At 38.4% G+C, this 23,784-nt stretch overlaps 2 protein-coding genes across 6 annotated transcripts; both read right to left on the bottom strand.

The window, feature by feature from the left end:
* Nucleotides 1–1,413: 1,413 nt before the first annotated feature.
* LOC128368209 (acetylcholine receptor subunit alpha-like) lies at nt 1,414–9,272 on the bottom strand. The gene is made up of 9 exons (XM_053328986.1): nt 9,230–9,272; nt 7,985–8,127; nt 7,857–7,901; nt 6,776–6,885; nt 6,095–6,290; nt 5,090–5,327; nt 2,109–2,332; nt 1,634–1,870; nt 1,414–1,542 (listed from the first exon to the last, which is right to left on the bottom strand). The coding sequence occupies exons 1-9, from the start codon at nt 9,270–9,272 to the stop codon at nt 1,414–1,416; spliced, it is 1,365 nt and encodes a 454-aa protein (XP_053184961.1).
* Nucleotides 9,273–15,008: 5,736 nt separating this feature from the next.
* On the bottom strand, nt 15,009–23,175 carry chn1 (chimerin 1). Of its 5 annotated transcripts, XM_053328989.1 has the most exons (7): nt 22,924–23,175; nt 21,363–21,447; nt 18,402–18,575; nt 17,009–17,086; nt 16,141–16,278; nt 15,270–15,375; nt 15,009–15,180 (listed from the first exon to the last, which is right to left on the bottom strand). In XM_053328989.1, the coding sequence occupies exons 1-7, from the start codon at nt 23,173–23,175 to the stop codon at nt 15,009–15,011; spliced, it is 1,005 nt and encodes a 334-aa protein (XP_053184964.1). The 5 variants fall into 5 exon arrangements, with proteins under 5 accessions (XP_053184964.1, XP_053184965.1, XP_053184967.1 ...); XM_053328990.1 differs by lacking the exon at nt 16,141–16,278; XM_053328992.1 differs by lacking the exon at nt 18,402–18,575.
* Between the last annotated feature and the right edge of the window lie 609 nt (nt 23,176–23,784).

Genomic DNA, 23,784 nt, shown 5'->3' with positions numbered 1-23,784 from the left:
GGGGTCAAGGAAGGGTCACTGCAAACCAATACAAAATTGTTCTGCGTGATCAGTTTTATCCTGATGAAACACATCAACTAACTGTATGGGTTTCCTTGAATTTGTGTAACACACCTAATTCACACAGAATTGATCAAATCACAAAGCATGCAAGTTATAATGTAACAACATCCATCCACACTAGTTTCTTTTGGAAGATTTTTCATATTTTATTCAGTTAAGTCTGCAGTAATGACTATCTTTATGCTAAAAATGGATCATATGGCTGTGTAATGTGAAAGGGGTTGCTCATAGTGACAAACCGACATGAACAAATAATTATTTCCTTAAGATTTTTTTTATAGCTCATTGTTTTTGTTTTACATCTTAACAACTGTTTTGGTTGGGGAGTGGCTGCGGGATGTCTGGGCTTCCCTGCTTAGGCTGCTGCCCCTGCGACCCGACCCTGGATAAGCGGAAGAGGACAGTACGGTACAACTGTTTTGGACTTATCTCACTTCCTTCATGTCCTTGCTCTATAGTTGCTGACTTTTGTTAACACACTCGCCATAACAACTTTATGAGGCAATGATATGTCTGCAGCTTCTTGTTGTACTGCCCCCAGTGGCACAAAAAGGAAACAAAACAAAACAATTAGTTGAATGTAGCTTTAAATGTTGATTCATATTTTTTTGTAAATTGATTTTATCAGCATGAACGTCTAAATGCTCTCAAAATCCTCTCCACACTATTGGTAATACAATCTGGAGGGGGAATACTCAATCCTATTGAAGGGCTTTATATTGAACCTTAAGTTCTAATACCATTGTGTCTATCACAAACATTGTCACAAATGAAAGGCTCCAGTTTATTCTCAAACTTTCCCCCCCTTTTTTTGGATGCATCAAGCAGTATGAAAGAGTTCAAATTTTAAAATTCACAGAAAAAATTAAGGGCATCAGTTCAGTGGTACCAAATGGTAGCTATGGTAATAGTAATTAAACATATCTTTATTACACTGAGTTACATACGGTGTGTCAAAAAGCAGATCATAAAGGATTCAGCAACATGAACAACATTGAACTTCTAAATGAGTCACCCTGAAAACTGACCCTTTTATTTAGTTGTTCCCTATAAACATGTCAAGCAAAATGTACAATATTCCAAAATCTTAGATTTATCTTGAATTAATTATACGTTTCAACCACAGACATTATATACTCATTAGAAAAACAAAGCTAAATTGTGTTATCATTATATCCAAAATGATGTGCTATACGGCCATCTTAAAACATCAAAACACAATCAAACAGGGACCTCTTTTAGACTGTAAATGCTGCAGGTCAACATACAGCAGCTTGAAAAACAGGTAATTATTCACATTGAGCATCAAATCAGTCATCTGACAAGTCAAACCAATAGAGCAAAAGGCCTCTAGAGCATGCTTAGCTCAATGAGACGGCCTGCGAACACACCTAATGTGCCGATAAGACACACAGCCATGAAGACACACAGCAGGATGTGATCCAACACCATGGCCACAAACTTCCACTCTTCAGCCGCCTGGATGAAGAGAAGGGACAGTATGTCACATACAAAACAAGACTCATTGAAAAAACACATGAGAAACACTTTTTGTTATGAGAAAAATTACATTGTTGGATTCTTCATCGGATTTCATGGTTTCTGCAATGTACTTGACTCCCTCAATGGCACTGCGGACATCAGGATTTTTGGCGATGGGTGACTGGTAGGTAATATGAGTGACCTGGTTGCCAGAGATGTCTGAGATGTCAAAATCGGTATTCTGGATACTTTTATTTGGCTTTTCCTTTCCTGGGCGCTTCATTGTTGAGAAGAACATGATGTTGGGGATAGTTTCAATAAAAACCTGCCAATGAAATTAAAATATTTGCAATAGGTCAAGGATATGCACAGCAGCAGAGCAGTCAACTTTAAAAAAAAAAAGATGTTCTCCATGTCAGCACTAGATGGCAGTATAGAACAAATTATAAAAGATATGGCTCTCCAAAGTTTGGCAAGTGGTCTCAGAAGGAGAAATATTCCTATTTAATCATTCAGCTCTGTGATGAAAATTATATATCATCATTTCATTCCCCTCTGCTCACCTTACGGACCCAGTCAGGCATCGTGTGAGTGCTCGGGGAGCGGTGGTGAGTGTTGATGACAATGACAGTAATGATGATGGAGGCAATGACAAAGACCATGGTGAAGAGCATGTACTTCCCAATGAGTGGCACAGCACTGGAGGTGGAGGGAATCAGCTCTACAATGACCAGCAGGAACACAGTCAGAGACAGCAAGACGGAGATACTGAGAGTCATCTTTTCACCTGAAAGACACAGCCGACCATCCTCACTGTTACTACTACATACTTCTTAAGGCACAGAATGCCATACAATATGCAATTGCTTCAAACATAATGCTTAACACATTCATCAGCAGATGGATTTTCAAAAGCTCCAAAACATACTGGAAGGACTTTGTGGTGAGATTGTTTTGCAGGTGCTGTTTCCAAAGTCACAAATGAATGTATTAACTCAGAAAAAAACTAATTTTCCTTCCCTTGTAAATTACTGGATAATTTACCTCTTCATTCCACTAAAAAATGTTTTAAATAAGGGGGAAAATCTGTCACAAACTGGTCAGAGATAGTATATAAAACCACAGACAGGTTGTGAGCAGTTTATAACTACATTGCTTTGTTTTCAAGTGGCAACCAAGTGGAGAAAAAGGTGAGCAACTCCAGATTTATACCTTCTATGCCATGTGGCACATAGTTAACCACTTAACACACGCCCCTGTTTTTTATGCTGTTAGCCTAAACGACATGCCCAAGTTGTGAGCAGCACAGATCCCACATAGTTTGAGACTCAGAGATGTGTCTGGTATCATTGGAAAGGAAACACAGGATTCTTGTAAAAGTGTCTGTGTGATTCTGTGACTTACTGACAAAGAGTGGCAGAGGTTACAATGATGGGGTTGTTTACTCGCCCATAGGTTTGCCTTTACAATGACATGTGTACAGACATTCAGGGACCTCTCAGCAGGATATAGACACAATGAGGCCACAGCCACAGGTCTTGGCTTTATGCAGTCCAAATTTGGAGTCAAAAGACCAAAAGATGAATTTTTCTGAATTATTTTTCAACAGGTATGTCCATGCGTTTTCCTCAGGTCCTTACGCTTGGAGTTTGTTTATGGACAGCCAAACTTGATAGCTTAGTGTCATACACCGTTGGAAACCTCAGACTATTGGCTAAAAGGTTATCAACTTCATTTTACCGAATATTTCCATTGGCTAGAACAGCTGTCAATCAAAGCCATGTCGTCATTGTTGTCGGTCACATGTCCTCATTGGCTGCCTAATCCTAAACACCGATTGGCTTGTGTGTGGTGTCGTCAGAAGCAGAAGAGGCTCACGGTCGTAAACATCTAGTCACGTGTACTCTGAGATGGACGTGCAGGTCAGGAAATGACGTAAACGGACCTATATGGTTTGTTATTTGTGTTATTACATTATGTGTTGGACTAAATACATGGACATATTGAGGAAAGTATTTCGGTTTTATGGAAACGGATTTCATATTTCACAAGAATGGATATTTGGCGAGCTGTACAGAAAGTGCTGAGTCATAAGATGATCGTTGTGGATAAAGGGAAGACTTTGAAGGTATGTAGGCATTATAGCTTTTCTTACTTAGCTCAGGGGCTAGCCGAGCTAATCGCTAATACTATTACGGCTGTGAGCAACCATATAAGTCGCGAGTGGTCTTGAATGAATCAGGACAATCTAAGCTTTCCAACAATGTACGGCATGAATATATATGTTTAAGGGTTGGTGTTTAAAACATTCAGAAGAACTTGTGGCTACCTCCTAACATCCGTCCCGTCCCGTAAACGGAACAGCGTGCGTTAAGAGGTTAAATAGGACGAGTAGTATAAGACATATCCTGTGTTTCTTAAACACACCTTTATTTTAAAGGATATGTTGAAATAATCATAAAAATAGAGCGAAGCTGCCACATTTAAGTGTCTACTCCTAATACCTACAACATCATATCTGCAACATATCTGCAATTTTATTGGATTGCCACAAGGGAGAGCTCCTTCTATGTTACACCTCCCTAGCTATTGAAAAGGTATTCCATTTTCAGCATTGCCACACAATAACTGCACCAATAACTCATTCAACAAATAATACATTTAAAAAGCCTTTTTTTTGTTTTTGTTTAAAAATACCAATAAAAAAAAGAATGACTGTTTTGACACCATTTCACAAGTAGAATGCGAGACATGTTTTTGTTGCTCAGCAAGAGTGGTTATCCCTGAGAGAGTGTCTTTTGGCGCCAGCTTCTCTTCCACACTATCCTGTCAGCAGCCATATCAGAAACAGGGATCAAGTGATGTATTATACATTAAAGCAAAGGCCTGCTTTCAGACATGACAGCACAGAGGGACCCTGGGTAATGAGGCAGACCTACACACTGGGAACACGGCCAGATGTGCACAGGAGCCATGCAGAAGATACAGACACCTCAGACCGAGAGGCAGAATTAACAGCAACATTTTGTCCAAAAATTGTCAACTAATATTTTGGAAACACAAATAATAACACAGAAATGTAGCAAATCCATGGTAGATATGAACCCTTTTTACAATGTGTACTTCCAGTATTTCTTTTCCATTTCCCTTCAAATAACTAGTGTGGATCTATGTGCTATGATGGCGCTTAAGCAGTGACTGTAGATTTACATTTAACATCATGCAGGTTAAACACAGACTCCCTTCAGCTCAGCATTCTGTCTACTTGGAAAAACAACTTGAGAATATAAAGCAAAAGCAAACACAGCTCCACATTATGCCTGAAAAGGGACTTTTATAGTGTGGCTAACTAGCTCAAAGAATATATGAATTTAGTAGCAATGGGGCAAGAAAAGTGTTTGTTGTTTATTTGTCTGTATTGTATGCAGTGGATGTTTATATGCTGAAAGCAGTGCGTTTCTTTCTGTAATGTCACAATGTCACAATGCTTTTAAAGAGAAAACTTGTGAAAGTAAAAACACTGTGGAAACAGTAGTCAACATACCAGAGTCTGTAGGAAGATAGAAGACAAGTCCAGTCAGGAAGGAGAAGAGCATACAGGGGATAATAACGTTAACGATAAAGTAGAGGGGCAAACGCAGCATGAGGAAGTGGTAGGTGATGTCCAGGTAGGGGGTGTCCGGGCAGCAGGCATAGTACACCCAGTGTTTCCAGCTGCGGAAATCCTTCATCACCCACTCTCCACTCTCCATGAAGTTACTCAGATCAGGACGATCACTATCCTGAAGAGGAGAAGAAATGAAGAGGGGGGTAAGCTGAAGCCCTAGTATTAATATTGTAATGTGTATTCTAGTTCTTAAGCAATAAAAATGTGTTAAGAGATGTTGCTCTATTTAAAGGGACTGTCTAGAATTTGTTGCACAAGTTATGATTCATACTATTTGTGTGGTTAAAGAGATATTTAAACATTCTGAGAAATAATCTTATTTACTTTCTTACTAAAGGTTTGATAAAATGATCCCACTCTTGTGTCTGTATGGTAAATAGGAAGGTGGAGCCAGGAAACGGATAGCTTAGATTAGAATAAAGACTGGAAACAGTTAGCCTAGCTCTGTCCACAAGTTAAAAGAGTGTACTAATTAACACTTTGTATGAGTATTAATACAAACACGAACCAATGAGTACAAAATCGCAAGTTGAGGTTTTATGGATTGTTATGTGCAGGACTAGTTCTTAGCCCATTGCTGTTTCTTTCTTTCCTTCTGATGACAAGACTACAAGTTACTGCTTCCAGCCAAGGAATAGTCCTGCACATAACCCCTGTAAAACTGCAACTTGTCATTTTTGTACATTTTTTATTAATTTAATTAGTAAGCTTAGAGGTGGTTGTCAGCAGATTTTGTCACAGTTGGATAGCTAGCTTTTTCCCCAGCTGTTGGATATAGATTCATATTTACCATACATATGAGACATAAGAATTTTCTCACTATCGGCAAGAAAGCTAAATTTCCAAATTATACCCTTAAAGAGAAGATTTAAATCGAATTACAGGATTGACAACGACCAAGTTGCCATCATAAGTCCAGGTGCCCAGCTTCATACTGCAGTTCTGGAGGTCAAAGGGGAAATGTAGCACAATAATTTCACAGTAGCTCTTGAAGATGGCAGGTGGGTTCCACGTGATCATTCCTGTATATTCCAGCAGCACTTTGGTCTCATGAACGATGGCAAAGTCACCATCAGCACTGTGGGCACAGACAAGCACAGGCAAAATCAACATAGGGGCTAAAAAGCTAAATGTTAACGCAGGGCGACATCAGTGCCTGAGGATGGGTCGTTGCTCCTGCTGCACAGTCCAGCCAACCAGCGCTAGGCACGGCACAAGTTGTTGTGGCAGCGAAGCTGGTTGTTAGGGAAAAACATCAGTGTGTCAGATGCAGCATATGGTGTGTGTGTGTGTGTGATTGTGCGTGTGTGTGTGAGAGATAGAGAGAGAGAGAGAGAGGGGGGAGCTGCAATACAGAGGCCAGATTTAGCCTAATGAAATCTGAGCTTTCACAGGCTGCATACTGGAGAATAAGAAAGAGTGATTCAAAACATCACTGACAGGTGTGTTGATTGTTTCTAGAGGTTTAGATGCTTTAGGTAACATAAAGCACATTATAATGTAAGAAGGGTTTTGTCGCAAACGGAGGACATGCCTTGGATCAAATATAACCTGAGAACATACTTGTTGTAGAGGACTAGATCAGGCCGCCAAATGTCAGTGGAGGGAATTCTGATCTTTCTGATGCCCCCATAATCCTCTGGGTTCCACTGCAAGTTCACATCTTTCCATTGCTGGAAAAACAGACAACCAGAAAACCAGAACTATAGGAAGCAGTTCAACAACAAAAAATATAATGTTTAATTGCATGGAAGATTGTGTTACTTAAGAAAGGTTTTTTTTTTCAATTTCAAAAATTCTACCACATTTTGAAGAGATGGCTCAAAGACAAATCACATCCTCCAAAGCTTTTTTTCTGTATATAAACAACAAAGCTCATAAAACAATGAAACAGCAGATAACTTTTACAGTAGCTGAACTAAACTATTTTATTTTTTTTTATAGTTCACTGAAGCAACACTGACGCTGTGAAGTCACGAATACAATACAATATGAAATGCCTCTGGTACTAGAAAAATACCAGATGACCTTTTCTGGAACAAAACCAGCGCCATGCAGTACGAGACCAGTATCTGTGACCTCCATGAAGAGGATGGCACAAGAAAATAACATTTTTCTGGTACAGGATACAAATCCTCCACACCAGATTACAACCAAAACAAAAATCCATACAACAAAACAATACAATATACCTATTTAAAATAACAATAATTCCACAAATAGTCACTGATCTACTTTATAATCATATAAAATGTCCTGTTGAAAGGAATTTATTCAATCTAATTTTAAATGTATTGATTATTTATTTAAATTTGTTCCGCACACTCACTTTAAAAACCTCCTTTTTATTGTAGTCAAACCATCAGAATATTTTATTTATTTATTTTTGTTTTTTGATGGGACAAACCAGTATTTGTTTGTAACTGCTCAAGTCCATAAAGTGTGTTTTAATCATTTCCAGAGAAAAATATTGGTATGTTGACAAGCATTTTTTTCACACTTATAATTTGTAGCTATAAGCATGAAGAGGTAATCTTGCCTGCTGCTTTCTTCTATCTTCTTCTATCTGTCTCTACACTATGGCGGTGCATCCTTTGTCATTCTTTCACAATTTCCCAACAAGAAACACATGTATAAATCAAACCTGCTTCAGTCGCACGTTGCTGCTGACAATCTGGTTGACCTCATCCTGTGGATCCAGATCAATTTTTATGTTTATAGACAGTTGATGACAGTGAATCATATTAAAGATGGTGTGACATGAGACCTCACCACATTGATCAGCTGGATGAGCTGAAGACCAACAGTCACAACAACTGGGTCCTTAAAGTGGCTGACAGGACGAACGACCTTATTATAACCAGTGAAGAGGGTTTTAACCAGGCGTGTTTCATCAGTGGAGGCCCAGGCAGCTCCTAGAACAAACAATACACCACACAGGATACACACTTAGTTGTAACGAGAGATTACTTACATCAGCAATATTTAAACAGTGAAATGACTGGGGGGATTGCATGTGACTCCTAAAGATGCTTCTTTATTGTGTTGAAAATGATTATCTTGTGCCAAAGTGGAATATTGCTTTAAGAACATCTGATACTTGATGTGAGTTCATTCAATATGAGTTGAAAATAGACGTGACAAGTGCCAGATACTATAGGTGTAAAATGTGTGTGAAAATATGTGCATGTACATGTGCTTTGATGTTGCTTGATTTATGAAGTAGACTGAAACTGGCTCACTTCAATATCACAGTATGTTTGCTTTAATTTTGTAGGTATTAAATACATAAATTCACTGTTTTCATTTCAAATATGTTTTTTTTAATTCAAATCATTATAAGTATGTGTTTATGTGAAAAAAAGTTTACAGGTTGCTTAGCATTTTTAAAAATGCATTCAGGCAAATGTTCAAATTTCACTGTTTACAGTATATGATTTTGGATATATTTGCTTTGATGGATTTGTGGACTAAATTTGGCAATACTGCATGTAAACCTGTGATGAGACCCTTGTATGGGTCATCAATTGAGATATTTTTACGCTATTTCCGCTACATATGTGGCACAAGCCAGAGCAGGATCCCCTTTCATTTTTCAGCTGACCTTGAAATGAAGGTCATTTTGCAGCAACATGTTGTTGAATGGCTGAAAGGTTCTTGAGACATTCAACTCAGCAAACTAAAGAATTGGCTGGCACATAATTATGCAGTTGACCTCATGTGTTGACAGACAGAGACTGAAAGGCAAAATGAAAAGAGGACACGTGTCTCTGTCAATCAAAGAGCCATTTTGCACAAAATTGAAAATTGCTCATTAGTTTGGTTGTTTGAATTGGATCAGCTTTCACTGACCTGAGAGCAGTTTTATTAAACATTATTAATTTAAAAAACAGGGTTTCGTCAACGTTTAATTAAACTTCATTATGCTTTAAATACTAAAACTAATTCTAGGAAAAAAGGCACTTACATACACAGTTAACAAGCACACATTTTCTTTAGTTTTAAATATATTCTTACCTGCTAGAATTATTAGATGGAAAATGAAAAATAAAGTATTCATTCTTGCCAATAAACCACGGCATCCAAAAACCAATATCCAACTTCAACACGTTGCCCGTTGACCACTTGAGAATTAAAAAGGTTTGACCCACCTAAAACATTCTTTCAGCGCTGGCAAATGACTTACTGTTCAACCTCCAAGCTCTCCACTGGCAGCCTTGTTGTTATTGTCTGACAGAGGATGTGAGTGACTGGCTGCCAATGCTTGTCATTTGAGAGGGCCTCATTCTATGTCATCTGTTAGAAGATCAACATGCCAGAGTAATCCACGACTGAAATATCCCATCGTGAACATGGCCACACACAACACTGAGGTGCAAAGACACAACACATGCTCACTGTCCTCAGTTTTTCTTGTAGCAGTGATAAACTATTAATGCTGTAATTGCAATCTCTGTTGAGCACCAGAATCAAAGAGATGTTTCCACATTGAATAATGATTTCACACACATAGTCTGGAAATGAAGCTTTGTCAAGACTGAATCTTCATTCTTGACTTTGGAAACAGTCAACAAAACAGATGATCTCAATGATGATGTTCAAATTTAAGTGATCGAATCAGTTTGAGAAATGCATGGCCAGGCAACTTACATTTACATGTGATTGTGTTGTTAAATCAATCATGTTAAATCAATGATGAACTATCACCTTTTACCTGAACTAATCTTGCTCTGTTTATTTATATCTGTTTATATATGTATCCTCTTTTTTGATAAGTTTACACGTAATTGGAAACATACAGTATATTGTCATGCTACAGCTATGCAATTGCTCATTTCATGAATTGATGATGTTGAGCAGAATGAATGAAGAGCATTGAAACAATTTTACAAAATTTGTATTTTAGAGGAAAAATCTTAACTGTTATACTAAAGGCTCTTGGCATATTAAGATATTGCCCAACTGGAGTGCTCCTGTACAAAATTTAGAGCAACAAAACCTCACAGAAGATTGATTGTTGGGTAGATTGACTAGGGAAAAAATCAACAATGACTTATTAATGACTTATTAATGACTTTATTATGTTGATTAATATATACATTTTAGTTCAGTTAGACAGCAACAGCTAGTAGAGCTTTAGGTGGTCATAGTAAAAGCTTAATTTATTGGCTTTGGTTTATCCAAGTACACTATCTTCTAAGTTGCATTACAATGTTGGTGTATCACACTAGGATGTTGGTGTGTGGGGTTTTAAAAATTACAAAGGATGTGAACAGATTCAGAATAACGTCATGAGATACTTCACGGAAGTAAATACATTTGCTGCAACCACAGCTGTGACAGGAGACTCTGACGGGCATGCACTGTTCATATGAATAGACTGAGGAACAGACTGGTGGGTTTTAATGACTCTAAAACAAAATCCTCATGTGGGACACACAGACGAGCAGTCTTGGGTCAGAATATGTACACTTGATTTGAAAAAAGTAAGGTGAGAGAAAGCATCCAATTTGAAAGAAAAAGTTAACATTGGTTTGATTAGATTTTGTTTGTATTCACTATTTGGAATAAGCCAAAAGATAGAACAGGGATCAGAAATTAGCTTGGTATGGAGAATTATGTGAAATTTTATCTTCCTAAATAGAAAAGTGCCCAACTGAGATGTAATATTTTACCATTACATTTAGAAACATTACGTTATGCTCGCACTTAAGATAAGAATCAACTTTGTTAACTGTGTGTCAATAATACCTTTTATGGGTATCTTTCATATCATTATAAATGTTTTCCCTGTGTTAAACATGTTTTGCCACATAGTTTGTGTCTTGTAATCCCTTGTTTGAGGGAACATTTTAACAGAATGACACAAATAAAAGCACATCAATCCATGCATTTATATGTCTGTTTAGAAACATTTCACTGGAGCATAAACCTTTTAACCTTGAAACTAGAGGCAAGTAGGATGAAATAACACTGGCTTAATAAGAGTTTCAGTGTTTTAGTTTGTATTCGGTCAATACTAAGTAATAAATAGTCTAGTTTGATTTTTCATTGTTTAAAGTAATATAATGAAGACAGTTTAGTAATGTAGCTATTTTAGCCTTTCAATTAGTATGAGGAAGCTTTATTTAATTCAGTTTAGAAGTAACCCAGTGCTTTTTCTAAAATAATGCCTAAAAATAAATAATAGATTAGATTTGGTTATTCATGTGTTCATCCAGCCTTGTGTTTCCTGGAGGCCAGGTGTTATACACATGTCTTCTTTCTTTGCTCTGCACCTTCCCCACCCTGTCAGGCCAGTGATGGGTCAGGCAACTCAATTTCCTCACATCCCCAATCCGTTCAATCAGCCAGTCACTCAACCACTGGCCTCATTCATCTCACTTAGGAACAAATGACCATTTTGGCAATGTCTGAATTAAGAGAGATTTGTCTCAACCCTCCCCCCGCTCTTTCTGAGCTGACACCATGTAAGCACCGCTTTGCCTTTCTCCAAGTCTGTCACGTAACACAGGACAAGCCATCATTGTATCTGCTCACCAGCCCTGTGGTCCCAGATGGACACTTTGGGTCCCTGTCCAGTGTTAATTACAACACTTTCAGGTCTCACACTGTGATTTCAGTCTCCAGGCGAGCATGAACTGTGTTTTTAGATCAGCTGTATAAGTGAATAAAATGTTCACTGAATCTGAATGGACATGCCTGTATGGTATCTGCAGGGTGTAGATAAAAACTGGGCGACATACTGGATGTTTATGCCTCAATGACGATTAAGAGGATTAGAATTTTCATAGAAGAGATTATAATGTGTGTAGATATATTTCACATAAATATAGGAAAATTTAAAACTGGACAGTGTTGTAATAATCCTTCAGTGAGAACATCCTGTATTTCCATTTCCATTAATTTTATGATTTTATTTTACTTTTATTATGTATTGACAATTATGAAAGTATTTCAGCTGGCAGTTGTCAAGTATTACAGACCGAATCACTCTTAATGTAAATTTTGTAAATAAAATATGTAATAAATAATACAGTCTTTGATTTTCATTATTGATCTGTTAAATGATTACACTGATGCATTTTTTATGTAAAATAATTAAAAAAAACAATGATAATATCCAGTTATGGTGGGAAATTGAACATAATTTCCATTATTCCATACACTGTATCACACATTGGTGAATATTTCTGTCTTTATATTTCAACATTTGGAAGCATATTCAGGTCAGTCTTCTGCAGGCGGAAAGCATTACAATCCAGTCAACAAAGAAAGGTCAGCTATCTCATGGATCACAGCTTTTCAAATTTAGTCTCATTACTGTGAATAAGGCACATCCAGCACACAATACACTTGGCGGACATTACTCCGGCATGGTGTTATCACAGCATCTGACTGGGAGACAGAAAGCACGATAGCTTTATTGGTGTGGTTTACCCCCCTTTCACATTCAATGCCTAATGTAGATGATGGTATGATATATTTAAAATGTCTGATAATGGTGAGGGAGGCTAAACGGTTGGATGAAAATCCAATTTTGCCACACAATCACCAGAGACAAGTCTGCATTCGGCTTACATTAACTCAATGTGATGTGGTCACAGAAACCAAGTGATTAAATGTCAAGCAGTGATTGCTTCTTTTCTCTAGTTTTGTGGGGACATTTGAGGTACAAAAACCTAAACGTAGCTATAGACAACATGAGATGCCAAAAAATGTACATACATTTTTTTTTTTTTTAAAGAAAAGAAGTGTGACGTAAAATAAAATGTGGCTTACTAAATATATAAATGTATTGCTGGTTTTTGGAAAGACAAAACCTGTATGTAATTAAACCTAAAATGCATAGATTTTACGATGTTTGCACATATTTATATCCAGTAATTAACCATCTCGTGAGTGTACATAGTGGTGTTGCCTTAGGTATTATGGGTTTGGTTTTGATTTCGCAGTGAATCAGTGTGACTGATGTGTTGTTAGAGATGGTTACATACAGTCATGCAATGTGTAGCTGTTAGGCACAATCTGTCATTCTGAATATGCAAAATGAAGGACTAACATCCCCTTCTGCCAAGGTCAGTTTTTTTTTGGCTTCATTTAAAGTTTACAAAATACATTTTTTACTGTCAACGAATCTCAGTTAACTACCTCTCAATTCTACTCTGTGGCTCTCAGACCCAAACCCACTGGTTTCATACATTTTTAAAGTCAGGCCATAAATATAAAGTGTAATTCTTCCAAAAGGCAAAGTAATTTCCACTACAACACTGCAGCTTTTAGTAAACATTACTGAAACAGGAGTACATAGTCCCTGTATTTGGGATTATTGCCAGTAATGGATTAATACATACAATATTTGGTGCTCTTATGAGTATTTAAAAGCACCAGGATGGTGTATGTAGGTTATGTAGGATTAACTGGATATAAACACAGTGCCCACTTTCATTATAAAAAAGTGTAACTATGTGCCTTGATGTGTTTTTTGACAGCAATGACAAAGGAGAAAAAGCTACATATACCTACACAGGCAACACTCAAGATGAATTCATTGTTGGTTTTGGTTTTTTTAAATTATTTGTTGACATTACAACAAATATAGGATATTGCCAGCCTTACCCTTAAAGGCAAAAAAAGGAGGTTCATATGTGATTTCATTGGCAATATTTACACCAGCATCACTTCGTCATCTTTGTCTACATGCATATAACTGTTCTTTGCCATGATTAAACTTTTTTTTTCAAAACATTGACACTCAAAAGCTCAGTTACAGCTGCTATAATCACATTAACAATGGATAGTAAAAACACTGATGAACCTATTGTACACTACCTTCTCCGCACCAAACAGCTCACAGACAATGTTAGCAATTATCTGGTGGACATAGTGGATCATTTAGCAGCTAAAGAGCAAGACTGATACTTTGAGGGTCAGTGGAGAGCAAAACAGAGCTCCAAATTAATGTTCAGTAGCTACTATAATAACAATGTTAAAGTTGTAAATAAGAAACGTTTTTGTAACGTGTAAACATGCTTGTTTCTGCTGCCCCCTGGTGGCCAATAAATCAGTAGATACTGCTTTAAATATACATTTAATGCTGATGTTTATTATAGCAATTCAGATGACTCATTAAGCATTAATTTCTCAAAGCCAGGTTTAATAAATTAAAGTGATCATGCACAAGTTGTGTACAAAAACATTACAGTAAAAAATTAAATTCACAAATAATGCTGTTTATAAACACATTAAAAGTGTTAAAGTCAGGCAAATGCACCAGTGTGTACACATTGACAGGAAAGTCTTAAAGGCTCATTCAACTAAGAACTGCAGGTTACATAAAAACAGTTGAGGAGATAAAAAAATACAGCATCATAAAAATTACCCCAAAGATCAGTAGCTTATTTTTACATCCAGCTATACAATGTTTCACAGAAATAACTGCTCGACAGGCAGCTGGGAATGTGGACTATAACTACTACAGAGCAGACGAAAGCAAAGTCACAGCGCTACACAATCTTTTAACACATGCTGGGTTACGACTACAAAGGAAAGACCTCACACCATGCATGCTGGTCTGTCAGTTTCTGAAAATCCCCCGACAAAAATGGGGATACATAGAGTACGTACAAGTGTAAGGTTCAATGTCCACACCCAGTACATGGGAGGACAGGTCAGCACTAGTCCATACACAGGGCATTTTTTAAAAAAAATGTATCAATCAATGTACAAACAGTCATTCAAGTCTTTACATAAAAGAATGATTAGAAAGCTGTTTTATAAAAGTCCTGATTTGTGTTTAGAAGAGCAAGTCTTCATTTTTTATGAGCGCCTCCACCACCTGTCTCTGGTAGCGGATGTCATTGAGTGCTGTCATGGCGTCCAGGTTTGGAGCACGCATCAGGGTGGGTCCAAAAACAATGGCGAGGTTCTCTGCGTTCATCAGGTTGAATTTATCATTCTGTGTCACCCTGAAATGTGAATAAAAAGTTATAAACATTAGGTATTCGGTTGCATAAGATTCAAATCTTCATGACCATTAGTTGCTTAGGTTACTCACCTTTTTAAGTGTGCCATGAGGTACTTGAGAGTTTCACAGTGTGATGGCGGTAGCAGAGCTAAAGCCTCACGGAAAGCTTCAAGCTTCTTTTCAGGGTCTGTGAGTTCTGAGAAACAGAAAGGTGCATGCTGTTAAAGTGGCCAAAAAACACCATCTGACCTCAAAGGACACAATCAGAAATCAATGCAGATATTTCCTGAGGGGTGATGAAAGTCATTAGTCTCTGGGAAGATGTCTGATACCATGCTGCTTGAGATAACTTATGCAAATGAACACTTTCACTGTTATCTTGGCTCTATGGTTATTGTATTTTTTTTTTTTTTTTGCAAATTAGCTGTACAATTGGAGTTGAATATTTCTTCAGGACTTGTGGTCGGTGCTGAGTTTGGAAAGTCATTGGCTGATTTGACCATATTTCACACTTCTGCTTCATCTATAACTGAGGAACATTAACAATCAACACCCTTTTCTTTCAATAACAACAATAACAATAAAAAGTGCATGAACGAGAGTTTAGAGGACTATTGTTCTGCAGGGTAGCTTCCACAAGGTGGACACAATAACAAGAACTCCCAACAATGAAATGTAGTCCAACATGACAGAAACACAAACTACAGCCTCAAAATTTGACATAAAGGTTTGTCAAAAGTTCTCAACAACATGTTCACCTCAAAAATCAGATAGCATTTAGTGGATTCCAATAACAACATACAGGTGTTAATACTGTAAATACTTAAAACAATTAATACATGTGGAGGCTTTTTCATGACCACATAAAACAAAGTAAATAAAGTAAAGTAAATGACTGTCAGTGAAATACAGCACATTAAAGCAGGTGTGCCGCTTACTAATTACAGTAGTTGTGACTTACTTGCAGCGTCAATGAACCTGGGGTAAGCATCGTATGAGATGACAGGAACAGGCAAATCCCTGAGGTACAGTTTCAGTGCACCCGTGATGATATTGATGTCTTCATAGGCGTTCACTGAGATGTCTGTCTTCTCGCCAGCTGTGAGGATGTGTGAGATAAAAAAAGAAGAAAGGGAGAATAAAAAAATGGCTCACATCAGCACTTTCACATCACACTGTGAATTGAGGAATGAAGAGATTGTGTTACAGTGGCTGTAGAAAATATCTACTCTCACTCTGTATTTTGAATAGTAGCTGCTATCATCCGCCTGGCCTGTTTTATTCTGACTTTCCCTCAGTTATGCATGCTTTCCAGAACAGGCCATGGCCTACTTGTGCTGGCAGACTGAACATCACAGTGCTGTGAGCTGGAATGACACTCTGTCATGGATGATCTCCCACATGCGGATCTGGCTAAGAGTTTAGCCCACTGCTGCAGGGTTTTTCTTACAGTTAAAATTCACACTGCACTGGGCCAAGACAGGCTCATTCTCACTAAGTCCACTATTGAATCCCAACACAGCAGAAGAGGTTGTTTTTTGTTTTTTTTTACTGATATATTTAAGGCAGAGAGAATATATCCAGGGTTTGTATCCCCCGAAGTCCCCCCTGTCCACATTGGGAAAGAATGCGTGCAAGCCAAGGGACATTTCCAGATCTGCACTCCCAGATGGATATTAATCCTTCACAAATGTGCCACTTTCTCATTAATCTGAAATGTTCCATGCGACTTATGTAAACATATGTGAGCACACACTGTCATCGTCATGTTGTGAGCTGACAGAAATCTATAAACCTGTTACAACACGCAGAACCAAAGGAACACAAACCTTTGTCAAACGCCATCTTGACTTCTTCAACTGAATCGCTGAATCCAGATACTCTGTATAGGCCTTCAGACTTCAGCCCTTTAGAAATAAACAAGAAACAAATAACCTTTCAGACACTGTAAAGGCTGTCATGTGTAATGTAGAAAAAAATCACATGCATGTATCGCCTTGGGTAATTTCGAAAAATACAATTAAACACTCTTAAATATGCATAAGGAATTATGGATAAAATGTCCACAATGTCACCATGAAATAACATGGGCAGATGCATATAGTTTTCTGCATCGCTGGGCAAAATAATAAAGACATAAATCAAACTTAGCTACAGACATATATTAGAGGGCAGACAATGAGTTTCCTACATAGTTGAATGATTTAACTGAGATGCAATCAAGTAAGGCAGCAGGAAACAGAGTAATGTATTCCTCATTACACGTTTACAATTACCAACACTCTCATCAGTCCTCTCAGTCATAACAAGACCCCCTCAAAAAGACCCCATTAACTTAGTAAGTAGTGAGCATTGTAGATTGCTTACTATAAAATTAGAGGTAAGCTGTTTGACCACAATATTGTAAATACAGTTTACAGGTATAAAAATGTCAAATGGTGCTAAAAGTTAATTTCGTTACAAGTAATCTAAAACATATTTTTCTTCAAATTACTTAAGTTTCCTGACCAGACAAAGGCTTGATTGGTTGTCCTACTGTTGTAGAATTACTACAATTCTTTATGGAAGTGAAAGTATTGAAATTTAAATACCACTGAGTACATAAAATTGAAACACTTTCTTTGAAAAAACATTAAGCATTATTCTTTTTAGGTTCCATAAATTAAAAAGGGAAATTTCATGTATTGAGTATTGAATTTGCCCAGAATAATTTGTTTACATCTAAAATTAAATATTCAAACATTCAGACTGCTACAGATAAGCAATCAAGCATGAATTCAGTCCGTTCGTTTGTACAGTCAAATGATCAAAGAAAGAAAAAAAATGAAATTATTTCTAAATTTGAAATCTTGATATTGACTCTCTGAACTTACATAGAAATTAAATCACATTCATTCGGATTGATTGTTACAGATACAGTAAAATACAGTTTAGTAAAATATCCCAATGCCATGAAACCCAGTGGCATTTAAATTAAGTGCTGAGTAGGATCTAGTTTCACAATTAGTTATTTAGCTGCTAATCAGATTCAAATTATTATAGCTGTCCTTTGCTGCCATAGTTCTTTCTCTTTAGTTTGCAGTATTTCAGACACAAGATCCATACAATGTTAACCCCTTCATCCATCTTGGACATCTAGGACATCTAATTCATCTTATTTTGAACTATAGCACAACGGCACATACACACACACACACACACACACACACATACACAACTAACCTCTTGACTCAATTTCTCTTATACACATGTCCACCACCATGGGTCGTGCTGTATTGTAAGCTTTTACCAGGGTCGTGAGGTCACAGCTGTAGACTTTACGGATGTGTCTCAGGTCTGGTTTGCAGTCGTTTGGTACCAGAGATGAGCATTGTTTGTGGACATTCACACCACAATCTGCAGAGAGACAAATAGCAGGTTTAGTTAAAGTGATTTCATCTTTGAACTGAGGGTTATTAAATAGTGCAATATTCTTCTGTAAATTCATATTCAACATCGAGTGAATTTAATTTGGTCGGCCTGTTTAATGTTTGTTTTGGCGTGCACTAAATTGTTTTTCCGCTCAATCAATATTTGCCCTCTTAGTGTCACAAGACCATTGGAGAGCTCCTCCCTCTGCCATGTGTGGCATTGAAGTCACCTTGAGTAGCAGGAATATCCAAAAGGCACCACTGGCCAATTAAAACAATAATGACCCACAGCACAGAAAATTGTGCTAATGAAGGAATGATTTTGTGTATGTTTAATTTCAAATTGTATATAAAAAAACCCTAGCTATTCACATAACAGGCACAAGTATTCATTTAATTATAATTAAGCTACATTGGGAAAATCCCTTCTTAATGTTTTTGTTTTCTGCTAAATGGTTTTTAGGATGCATCTCACTGGGTGTTCAAATAGCATATTAGTCATGATGGCAGTGTAAGTATCCCACACTGTGTTTTGTCTTCAGTCACAGTGGATGGGGGCTGTGGCACAGCTGTTTCATGGCAGGATTCACCTTGTTGGGAACAGAGGAGCCCGTGGAGAGCAGATGCAGAGGGAGAATCCAGCCCGGTTTTGTAACAGAGACGCATGAGGGGAATTAGAGGAACACTGAAAACATTGTGGCCTGGAGGAGGGACAGCAGCGCTGCTGTGCGCTCTATTCTTTTTCAAATCCAAGCTCACAGACAATGGCTGTGGAAGCAGCAATTCAGGCGCTGCGGGCTACACTAGACCTAGTTTCCCAGACTAAAATGGGCCAGCTCTTCAAGCTCTTAGATCTTTTAAGCCTTCTTCAAGTTCTGAAAGGTTGTTGTTTTTTTGGCAAATACCAGGTGCTTTTATATTCCAAAAACATGAAAAAACATTATTTTCATTCTTGAGATGAATTTCTACCTTTTAATTTTATATTTTAAAAAAGGATAGAATCTACGCAGTACTACAGACAACATTTTGATTAATATGGGTCCCTGGAGAAATTCACACATTCTGCATTTATATGCATTGATGCAGAAATGTAATTACCTTAAGAGATGATTCTCTTAAGGACATGAGACAGGCAGTATAATAGAGGATGCCTGTCATCAGGCATGTCTGCTGTGCTCAGGTTGTCCTTGTGTGCACACTGATGGCCTCATAGGTCCCAGGTGGGGCGGGTGAGGGTGACACAGGGGCCCAAGAGACACCAAGAGACAGCGGATATTGCTTTACTGCACCGTCAGGTCTGTTGCTATGGCGAGGAGACAGCAGCTCAGTTTTGGCTAAAAGGCTCTGAGAAGATGTTTAATGGTAGCTGGATGCTAATTTCTAATCAGTACATTATCACCGTGTCTAGGGGACATGCACTGCTGGCTTACTAGTTGAAACTAGTCCCTTTGAAAACAAACAGCACCACTTGTATTTGTCAGATGGTTTGGTTTTTCTACCAAGTATTTCAGTTGAATAAAGGTTGATCTGCATGACCTAGCTCTTTGGTTGAAGCCGCTGAATTTTAATGTGTGTGGAAACAGAGCTCCTTCCCCACGCTCTGAGCTCTGCTCCTCATTAAAGAGACATGCCAGCTTTGTTTTCCTTCATGGGCATGATGGGATGAGGCTGGGGGCCGTACTCTGATGAGGAAATGTGGCACAACAAGCACAAGCAGAGGCTGGCTTCCTGGCACACGGCCAAAAACAGTTCACACATACAAAAAGAAAAGGGGGTGGGAGAGCATTTTTTGGTATGCAAATTTGAGCATCATGTGAGACTTTGCTGCCCTAGATTCTGGTAGCTGTGGTCGAGTGTGAAGGAATGGCAGTGTAAGAGTCCATAAAGATAGGCTGCAAACGCATGTGCCTTTATTCCGAATGCTGTCAGTTTTCAAAATCAAGACATTAATAATTAACATCTGACTCCCACAGATTTGTGTGACACACTTTGTTTCATCAATAAAACATCAAAGACACACATCGGGCTATATTATAGAACTATTCTGGGATGGGAAATGCATTCCTATAACAGCTTCACTGGGAGTAGAAATATCATAGTATTTGACAAGCAAGGGGGCAAACAGTAACATATATTTATTAATAGGGTAAAGAAATATCTAAAGATTATTGTTGCAAATTATAGGTGTATATTAAAAAATGTGCTCACACTATGGAGCGCCTATGACAAAGCATAAAAATACAGAGAACTGTGCTGTGAAACACATTATTTCTGTCAGCTGCATGATACTATAGTTAGCCTATTGTTGTGTGTTTACTGGATTATAATACAGCTAATGTTTATCCATTAAAATCATGACAGTGTAAACACAGACTGCCTTTGTTATTGTAATAACAACCTATCTCTGAGCTAAAAAAAATTTAGTTGTTTATGAAAAGAGCTACTTTTAGAATGTTTTTAATAATCTGTTAGTACTCAAAACACTTCCTGCTGCATGTTTGAATGGATTTTCCCATTCACAATGAAATAAGTAGGTCAAAAAGGTTGACACTGTGTAAAGGATCAGTTACATCACAGCTACAGAGTCCTCATTTCACTCATTACACAATCCCTAATCCAGTGCATAAATGACAGTTGGGATTTTAGATTAAAACCCAATAATCCAGCTCCAGATGCACTAAAAACCAAGTAACCCATTTACAGTAACAGTAACATAAATGCAGTTAGAGGATGCTTTGAGAGATGAGTGAGTGATAAGATTGTGTTTGTGTACCTGCACATTTGACCCCCTGAGCCATCAGTCCCCACATGAAGCTGGCACAGTGTTCACACCAGTGAGGCCCCCGAAATGTATGGACCTACAACAGAGAGGACAGTGACAGATATTAGTGATGAGGTGCAATGATGAGAGCAGCTGGGAGTTGCAGCCATTGACTCAATGATACCCTATCCCCTTCTTTAGCAGACTAGGAAACCCGTATGTGCTGCCATCTTAAACAAGGCAGAGACAGAGGAGGATGATCATCTGTGTGTGGAGGAAGACTGTTGTCTAAACAGATCCTCAAACTGACAATACTGAGGTGAGCGCTGCAGGGAGGTTTTTCTATCATGGCACAGTAGGATTCTGACATTTCACCAGAGAGATGGTGCAAGTTGTCAGTGAAATTTGCTATGGAAACAGTAGAGGGTCGCCTTGTTCTTGTAGGAAAGGAAGCCCCACATGCTACCAGGTAACAACATCCCAGCCAATCAGGAAGGCCTATGGGAACATGAAGTCACAACACTCCCAGTTTGCATCATGTCAACAGCAGCTACAACAGGGAAATCATATAGAATCACTGTGTAACCCTAAGCAAGTGTTCCTGAAAAGTTCAAAGGCGGTTAATCATCATTCATTAATGGTGACCCCATTTAGCTGGAGTGATATCATCTGTCTTTTCTTTGGGTGTCTTTTCATGTTTATAGGATTGTATCTTTAACACATACTCAGTCAATTCGTACTGTGATTGAATTTGTGTGAAATTATTTTTTGTTTTGATATGTGACACATATCACACACATATGTTTATAAGCAAGAAAAGTATCTTAATGTGACCTGTTTAACTAAATGCATTTATTCAGTGATTCATTTTAGAGTTTAGGATATGTCGTCTTCTCTTGGTTTTGCTGAAAAATGAAAATTTAAGAGTCATATTGTATCAAAGCGTTGACTAGACCCAAGTCTATCTATATTTCATCACTGTAAAGAAGGAGATAGACTTAATTGCAAAGTTGTGGCTTTACACAACTATATATGGTCCGAGACATTGTTATGTTTTAAATGTTTGGTCATTGACTAAAATATTCTGGTAATTGCTGTTTTTCATTGGTTCTGGGAGGAACAACACTAAAAATGCTGAAATGCAACATTCAGCAACACAGAGAACAAAGGCGCAGAAAAAGACTGGTGAGCATCAGCAGTTCAAAGCCTTGATGGTAATATTTCTCTCCCTGTTTTCTATCCCATTAACCAGCCAAACCAGGAGACTGAGCGCCAAATAGAGATACACTCCTCCATCGTTTCCCCTCTTCATCAGCCTAATCTCTCCATCTGGTCCTCAAACCAACAGCAGTGGTCCACAGACCACCCAACAGATTTTCTTTTGATAAAGGCTCACTGGACAGACCAAAACAGCTCAGTTTTTCATCCTCTCTCCCACTCAGTAACACCCCCCCCCCCCCATCTCCCACAAGGGAAGCATAAGAGGCTGCCCTCAGGCCACACATGATGAAATGAAAGCAACATTTTGGAGATGACAAAACCTGTTTTAAAAAAAAGTTGATTTAAGTCTCACCTTGAAGTTGTGGACTTTCTCAGATTTTGGTGCTCGGTCGTTCTCTTTCAGTGAGGCTCTGCGGACAAGTGAGGTGAGCTGTGAATAGGCGAATAGTTTAAGTGGTTGCCAGAAAGTGGCTGGAGGTTTCTGTGGCCCCATCCTCATCCCTAGAGCTGCCGCCAGAATATCCTCCTGATTGGCCTCTCGCTTGGCCTTTTGCACCAGGGACTTCTCTTCCTTGTGAACCTCGTAGGACTCTTTAGATGGCATTCTGGTGCTGCAGTCTCCCAAACCAGATGAAGAAACACACCAGGTAAACAAGTCCAAAAATGGAAGGGAAACTCCTTGATGCTCAAAGCAAGTCTACATCAAGCAGCATTGTCCCAGTCAAATAGAGACATCATACACAAACAAATTGCTCATTCAAACTGTGAAAATAGGCTGATAATCATTTAAAAGAAAACAAAAACAGAACCCCTTTTTAAATCCTCTCACAGCAGTGACAGTAGATCAAGTGGAGCCGCTCTGATAGGAGAACCAGGTTTTATACAAAAGAGGTGCAGCCCTGGGTTCTCATGTGGTTCTCTGGGAACGTGTATGCAGATGAGCTGAGTGGTTTTGATAATCCTCTCCTCCCTGTGCAGAGCTGATATTCTCCCTGGAACAGAGACAGCGCACTGTGTATAGATGCTGTCAGGGCGGGCAGAGTGAGGGGGAGGCACACGGGGGCGGACCCTGTAGTAGTCACAGCAGATTAAATGGATCCCACCAGCCAATCACAGCATGCACATACAGGCTTTATAGTGGCTGCTACCCCGCCCCCACACAGCCACCTCCATCAGATATCCAAGCAGGGGACCCTGGGTAGGATGAAATGAG

This window comes from Scomber japonicus, chromosome 11 (assembly GCF_027409825.1).
Source record: "Scomber japonicus isolate fScoJap1 chromosome 11, fScoJap1.pri, whole genome shotgun sequence".
Taxonomy (NCBI): Eukaryota; Metazoa; Chordata; class Actinopteri; order Scombriformes; family Scombridae; genus Scomber; species Scomber japonicus.
This window is presented reverse-complemented; position numbering and strand designations above follow the sequence as displayed.

Bases quoted from the DNA above. Each gene is read 5' to 3' on its own strand.
- chn1 (XM_053328989.1), bottom strand. From the start codon at position 23,175: ATGCCATCTAAAGAGTCCTACGAGGTTCACAAGGAAGAGAAGTCCCTG. The intron at 16,279-17,008 runs GTTTGTGTTCCT...ACATCCTCACAG, and splicing joins CAAGATGGCGTTTGACAAAG to CTGGCGAGAAGACAGACATC. The intron at 15,181-15,269 runs GTGAGTAACCTA...TTCACATTTCAG, and splicing joins CTCATGGCACACTTAAAAAG to GGTGACACAGAATGATAAAT.
- LOC128368209 (XM_053328986.1), bottom strand. From the start codon at position 9,272: ATGAATACTTTATTTTTCATTTTCCATCTAATAATTCTAGCAG. The intron at 8,128-9,229 runs GTAAGAATATAT...TGTTTGTTCTAG, and splicing joins CCATCTAATAATTCTAGCAG to GAGCTGCCTGGGCCTCCACT. The intron at 2,333-5,089 runs GTATGTTGACTA...TGTGTCTTTCAG, and splicing joins CTATCTTCCTACAGACTCTG to GTGAAAAGATGACTCTCAGT.